Source organism: Berghia stephanieae, chromosome 4 (assembly GCF_034508935.2).
Source record: "Berghia stephanieae isolate SIO BIC M18660-M18661 chromosome 4, UCSD_Bste_1.3, whole genome shotgun sequence".
Lineage (NCBI taxonomy): Eukaryota > Metazoa > Mollusca > Gastropoda > Nudibranchia > Aeolidiidae > Berghia > Berghia stephanieae.
In genome coordinates, this window is record NC_088363.1 from 88,926,644 (window position 1) to 88,934,102 (window position 7,459).

The following is a 7,459-nucleotide window of genomic DNA, read 5'->3' on the forward strand; positions in this document are numbered from 1 at the left end:
AAAACAACAGGAGAAAATCATAGAGACCAGATTTAAACATAAGGCAAATATTTCACTCTTGATACAGACAGTTATAAGAGAAGCTTATTATTTACAACACTTTATGCAAAAAAAAAAATTAAAAAGAAAAAAATAAATAAATCAGTATTGGTTCTCAATCAATAAAGATAATAAATGGTTGATATAAGCAATTAGAAAAGTGTTTATCTTCTATTTATTAGAGACGGAGACTTTTTTTGGTTTTAGAGACACACTTATCATCAAAATACTCAAATGATAAAAACCAGTTTTGTTTCTTACCTCTGCCCATCCTTTCTCGGATATCAACCGCCGCCATATCACGCTAAATATCCCAATACCATTTCCATTCCTCGTTTCTAAGTTCCCACCAATGACAAGCGTGTCTTTAAGGGTCAAAGGACACTCCACTGACTGAGCTATGCTCATGGAATTGATTTCCACTGATCTGCTTGGTCTGAAGTTTTCACAAAACATATATCAATATAGACATGGAAATAATTTCACTGCCAAGTTTTAGAAATGTTGCTTTAAAGTTCAATTGCATGAGTGCATATACATGCATTTTACTTTCCTTGAAAAATATTTAAGAAGCTGAAAATTTATAAAGGAAAAAACCTCTTTAAATAGAAGTAACACTATATAACAATTTATTTTGTTTAAATCAAAAATGAAGAAAAATCTGGGCAATGGTTAAATATCCAAGGCATAAAACTTTCTTGATACTAAGTTCTTTAAGATGCTTACTGATAATCGAGAACTTCCTCATCATTTATGTCTGTATCAAAAATATCTGTGGCATTGACTTCAACTGTGATGCTTCCCTGATGAAAATATGCAGATGGTTAAAGAACTAGTGAAAAAAAAAAAAAAGACAGGAAACATCCATACTCCATACACCAAAACTAAAGTTCATTTTCTTTTTTCTAGGGTCCTTCAAGTATCCCGTATATTAAAAATAACAAAAGTAATTCAAAATCATAGTTTATAATCAAAATCTTCTAGAATATTTGAACAAGTTAAGAATGTTTAATCTTTATAAATACTCACTTATTTATATTCCTTCCCCCCCCCCTTTTTTTTTTTGGCACTAATAACAATTTGGTATCAATTATTACTTTGATTCATTTAAATATTTGAAGAAAAAAAAAAGAACAAAGTCATTGTAAAACATATTAATAATTTTGCTTTCATTAAGAATTGTAAGACGTGTCCTTGACATTGGTATTGAGTTACTTTTAATCCCACACAGCAAAAAGTAGACACATTTTTAGTTCCCCACAATGGGAATCAAATTTAAAGCTTTATTACATGTGATAAGAGTTAACATAGCAGAAAATGAGGAAAAAGGACAAATAGACAAAAATTACCCGAGCAGAAAATGAGGAAATAAGACTATAAAAAAAAACAAAAAAAAAAAAACAAAAAACATACTAACCCAAAAGTATCCCTTTAGAACAAAATAAACACTGATAATAACCCCATTGTATCCATAGTAAAAAAAAAACTATGGCAATTTGGTGAGAAATAAGTTAACACCTTTGATTCAACATTTAACAGGAGATACCATTTCCACTTACTCTTGGGTTCGTTCTCTGTTGCAATCTTCTCTCTTCCCTCTCTTTCTGAAGACGTTCATATTCAGCAATTATTTCAGATGGAGTTTTGGTTCGAGATATAATCTGAGAATATGAAAATGTAACAAAATTAGGCATCTATAGTGAGATCTTTGTGGCAAAATTAGTCCAAAAAAAAAAAAAATCTCGAATTTTTAAAATCAAAATAAATAAATTTAATATAAAATTTAATTATCAACTACATTTGTAATTCTATATTTACTCTTTTATAAGACATAAATGGGAGCACATTTGGGTTTCTAACAAAATTCTATGCAATATTATTTTTTTCTATTACAGTGAAATTCTCAAGTGTAAGTTAAACAGAGAAAATCCATTAAATAATTGCTAAATACAGAACCAAGTTTTGCAATAATTTAATTCCATATTAACAAGAATACTGGTTCAAAGTCTTATTCTAGTGTGTGAGTATTGTCCATCTCCCAATTTATCCAAATCAAATCTCCTAACAAATACCTCCATATCTCCACTGGCAAGACCTTTCTCTCCATACATGTCATAGATCAGCCGCTTGTGCTTGTTCCTCAAAACTGTTTTTTTTTTTTTTTCCACAACACAATAGAATGGTTATGCTTATAATAATATTGAAAATACATTTATGATACAATTTTAAAGGAATATGGATAACTGGAAGGAATCCTAATAAAAACCATGGATGTTTCAGCTCTTCTTTTTTTAAAAAAAATTTTATGTGCATAGAATTATGAAAAAAAAAAAAACAACAATACATTTGAGTATATATAAGGTACTGAACAGCATTTAATTCTGCATATCTGCATTGCCTTAATTATCTAAAACAATAAAGCAACTGGCTCAAAACTCATAAATTAGTGAAAAGTTAAATGTCATCATGGTTATCCAGACATTGATTCATCTTTCGTTTTACCAAAATATCAGTTTAAAAATCTATTAGACCATATTTTTTTATTTTATTCCAAAAACCAAAATAGATTTGATCAAGGAGTTTCAGGATTCAGATGATTAGTAGAAAGATGAACATAATCTGATTTGCACAACCATGATGACAAACTTGGTTCTGGCCCAGGCTTGTGTAGCCAAAAGAAGGCTATTTTTTTTTCAGACTGCAAGTGCTAGTAGACTTTACTTAAATACTGCCTCTCTGAGAGCAAAACAAATTTTGACACGAGAGGAACACTTAACAACTTTACATTATTCACTCATATCTGCAACATTATTAAACCCAGCTATGCACATTAAAAGAGAAATACAGTGTAACACGGTTTCAGCTAACACGCATTTGACAAACTCACAGGTTCAGCGAAGAAAGAAAGAATTCCCAAATTATGTCTTTCATTGTCTTAGTAAAATTTTCACTGCATCCATGAACAGTTTCACAGTTTTGATAAACCAAACTGAGACTTAGGGCGAACTCACTGTCCACTAAGAAAGAAAGAAAAAAAAGAAAGAAAGAAAGAAAGAGAGAGAGAGAGAGAGAGAGAGAGAGAGAGAGAGAGAGAGAGAGAGAGAGAGAGAGAGAGAGAGAGAGAGAGAGAGAGAGAGAGAGAGAGAGAGAGAGAGAGAGAGAGAGCAAATTACGTGGTGCAGTAGTCTTCATGAACTTATAGTTATAGCCTGAAACTGACCCAAAAAAATATTCTTTTAATCAAGTCATAAAACAAGATAAGAAAAATAAAAGTTGATCAATGTGAGTTGTATTCAATAGCTCAACCAATGGAATCGTTTTCCTTAAAAATTGTGATCACCATCTTGTAATGTGACATAAATTTTTGGTCAGTCTCAGGCATAGCCATCTAAAGTGCTTGCCTGTCCCGAAACAATCAGACCACAATGTGTGAGTATTTATCACAATATTGTTTGTTGACACACTAATGAAGAAATTGCGTTACCTGACAATTCTATGCTCATTTTTCAATCGCCTGTAACAACCACCGGATAGCCATATTGTTTTACAAAGGGTGCACATGTGTAGACAAGTGCCTTCCCCCTCCATTCTTACCGCTTCCCCCACATCATACCATGTTATCGTGTATGCCGTGTTGTATGGCATGGTAGTGTGTTTTGTTTGTCTAAGGGAGTAACTCAGGAGTGAATGAAATTCATTATTTTGCCAACAAAGAGGTGTGAATCTACGAGTCCAGAATGCAGGATGTGCAAACATTTAGATCATATTGATGCTTTGCGCTTAGCCAAAAAGCTCACAACATTCGCCAGCTGGAAATAACGTACCAACATACGAAATTATGTGTAACCATGAAAATTTATGGTCTGATTTATACAGTTTAGTGAGAACTACTCATAAAAATGGCTGGCTAAAAACAATAACAAAGACCTGATTGACATCAACCTCATTCTATCTATACTTGTACAGTAGACTACATCACAGTTTGTCTCTTGTCTTACAGCCATGTTCGTGTATTCGTCAAACCACAGATTCGACTAACGTTTCCGGCTGTCTCATGTAGTTTGTCGAAAGTGTGTTGCACTGTAATGTATTAGCACTCGAGATTAAACATTCATTATCAATCTTAGTCTTACCATCATGAGCATTTCTCAGTTTGCTAAATATAGTTTCAGCCTTTTTTTTTCGTATGGGATCCACATGTTTGTCTGGGTGGTATATTCTACTTAGATGACGGAATGCATTGTTTATTTCATCAAGAGTTGCCTGAATTGAAAAAAAAATTGGAAATTAAAAAAAAAAGTTTATTACTATCAAAACATGAGACTACCTGAAAGAAAGAAATGGGAGAGAGGGAGAGAGGGAGAGAGAGGCAGAGGGAAGGAAAGAAAGGAAAAAAAAAAGAGAGAGAGTGGGCAGTGGGAGGAGGAGAGAGAGGGGGAGGGGGAGAGAGAGGGGGGGAGGGGGGAGAGAGAGAGAGAGAGAGAGAGAGAGAGAGAGAGAGAGAGAGAGAGAGAGAGAGAGAGGGAGAGAGTGAGAGAGGGGGGGGGGGGGATGAGATGAGATGGTACAAAATCATTTTTTTAAGGATTTTATGCACCAGATTACATCTTTAGTCTTAGTCTTAGTCTTAGTGACGCTTCTTCCACAATCTTTTCCTTATCCTTATTTACTTTTTTGCTGTCATTATTCCCAGACGCCTGTCTGGGGATAATAAAAATTCGTTATCCCCAGACAGGTGTCTGGGGATAACCAATTTTTGTTATCCCCAGACACCTGTCTGGGGATACTATCCCCAGACGCATGTAGCAAGTGGGCAGAAAGATTTTATGCAAAATGCCAAACTAGGCGTGAAAAATACCAAATATTCTGGAAAAAATACTAGTGGTTGTGTCCCAAAACAGTTAATATATCAAGTGATATTTAACACAAGATGAAAGTAAATAGTGATCAAATGTCAAATCCAGCTCTTTTAAAAAAAATATTTTAAAGCAAATGGATCAATGAAATTTCTTTTGTTACTTTGATCTGAAAACGTCAAACTGGCAATTCGACTTTTTATTTTCAACCAGGAAGAAAGTTGTTAATCATCAAATCTGTTCATAGTCCATCAACCATTTAAATTTTCATTACCTACCTACCTGTTAACTTTATTGATCATCTCTTGTTTCTATAATTTGCTCATTCTGGCCACAATTTTGGGGACGACCGGGAATAATTTTTATGTCGCGGACGAATTCCTAGGCCATGGTGTTGTTCGCCCCAAAGCCAAAAACCCACACCTGTTATTTTCCTGTCTGCTTCGCACAAGACAATACAATTTAGTATCACACGTCCACAAAACTAGATCCAACAACATATTTTTATTCGAATCAGAGATGAAAATAACTACCAAAACAAGGAAGCAAAAATGGTGGAAATATGTTTAGGTCATATATGAATTTAAAATATTCCGATAGCGGTGTGGATAGGCAGCTCAGTAGGTAAGGCCACCTTTCATTTTACTCCTTTTAGCTGCACAGATTCGACCCAGTCACGCACCCCCCCCCCCCCCCCCCCCCCCCCACTCAATTTTTTTTTTTTACTTTTCTTTCTTTCTTCCCAATTGATTTTCATTGTTTTCACTTTTGTTCCGAGTTCCGAGCAAGAGTTTTTTTTAATCAGTTGAATTTTTTATTTCTCCGATAATATTATTCCATTATTTAATTTGCTCTAGATCTATTATTGTTTTTTTTTTTTGTTTTGGTCAATGATAATAATAATAATAATAATAATAATAATAATAATAATACTAATTGTAATATTTGTTATTATTACTACTATTACCATCAAATCATTATTATATTATTATCAATAATAGTATTATTTTTATTATTAATACTCTTATTATCATACTATTACTATTATTATTATTATTATTATTATTATTATAATTGTTATTATTATTATTATTATTATTATTATTATTATTATTATTATTATTATTGTTATTATTATTATTATTATTATTGTTAACACTATTCCCTGATCCGAGGGAAATCTCTCTTTTTCTTTTTTTTTTTATATTTTGACCTAAACCTTAGAGTTTTTTGTTTGCTAAACCTTTATGTAAATGTTCCGTTTCTGAGCATGAATTTCTTAAATTGTTTTTATTTTTAAAACAATTATTGTTTTTATTTTTAAAACAATTATTGTTTTTATTTTTAAAACAATTATTGTTTTTTTTCTCCTCTATCTGACCATTTGGTCGCTCTCTGAATATTTCTGTTTGTTTGCTTTTTAATTATTTATTCTTTTTAGACACTATTTGAGATCGGAGTGGGGACGAATATATTTGCTTGAAACTAGATAAAAACGAGAGAGAGAGAGAGAGAGAGAGAGAGAGAGAGAGTGTGTTTAATAATAAAAAAAAAGAGGTGGGGGGAGGATGGATGGGACATTTATCCCTTTCAACGTTCTGTAAAAAGAAGACGGAACTTAAAAAAAAAAAAAAAAAGTGACGTTACCAGGATTCGAACCCACAACGTCGATTATGGTCAAACGTCCAGGGCAGACGACTAAACCATTCGGCCATGACACCCACTTCGAAGTCGACGCATATTGTGTATATGTAGTACCTTAGTAACAACTGATTTTAATGTTGGTTAATTTTATGTTTTTATAGATATTTTATTAACTTTCCTTATTTTTATGTGCATCTGGAAACATTCCATATTCTGGAATGTGGATAATTGTTTAAAAGAGCGGAGTTTCAAATATGCGTCTGGGGATAATGAAAATTCGTTATCCCCAGACAGGTGTCTGGGGATAATCACAGCGTTACTTTTTTTATACTTATAAACCTTCATTTTTTTTAACTTGTCAATTATATTTATTTTATTTTCTCATCGTGAATGAGATGTTAAAATCTATTCACGACACAAGAAGGATTGAAATTCCTAAATAATTTCAAACCATATCTTTAGACTAGACACCGGCCCGTCTCTCTACTCTAATTCTAACTCCAGTTTCAGTTAGGTATTTCGTAATTTACGGCACGGCGGTCGTCGAGTACACCTTGTGAAACAAATAAGTAGAGTCGAAAGTTTGAGTTGGAAAAGTGAGGCGGCATATGAAACATGCTGAAAGGTTTCGAAAATCACTTACATCTTTGCTGACATTCAAAAGGGCATAATAGTCGTTTTTCAAGATTCCCTCATCTTCCTCCAAGGACGCAGCCATGTTGCCTAGGTTTAGGAAGTGACGAAATGTTTATTAGAATAGAAATCCTATCTTTTAAAAAATATATAAAAAACTACTTTGAAATAGATATATTTAATTCATATAATTTAAAATTAAATTAGATAATATCTTATTGTAAATAAAATATTTAAAAACAAAATAATGTGACTTATATATAAATTCAATAAGTTAAAAATTATAT

General features: G+C 32.4%; 1 protein-coding gene across 2 annotated transcripts in view; it reads right to left on the minus strand.

Moving 5' to 3' along the window:
- The window catches only part of LOC144971518 (dnaJ homolog subfamily C member 11-like), a 32,354-nt gene extending 25,075 nt beyond the window's left edge, over positions 1-7,279 (minus strand). The window contains exons 1-6 of one of the 2 annotated variants that reach the window (XM_078912501.1): positions 7,183-7,279; positions 4,173-4,302; positions 2,112-2,185; positions 1,599-1,700; positions 766-842; positions 301-475 (exon numbers count right to left, since the gene is read on the minus strand). In XM_078912501.1, the coding sequence (XP_078768627.1) occupies positions 301-475; positions 766-842; positions 1,599-1,700; positions 2,112-2,185; positions 4,173-4,302; positions 7,183-7,257 (633 nt within the window). In that variant the 5' untranslated portion in view covers positions 7,258-7,279. Of the gene's footprint in view, positions 1-300; positions 476-765; positions 843-1,598; positions 1,701-2,111; positions 2,186-2,926; positions 3,012-4,172; positions 4,303-7,182 lie in introns of those variants that run through there. The other variant, XM_078912502.1, reaches the window with a different exon arrangement.
- Between the last annotated feature and the right edge of the window lie 180 nt (positions 7,280-7,459).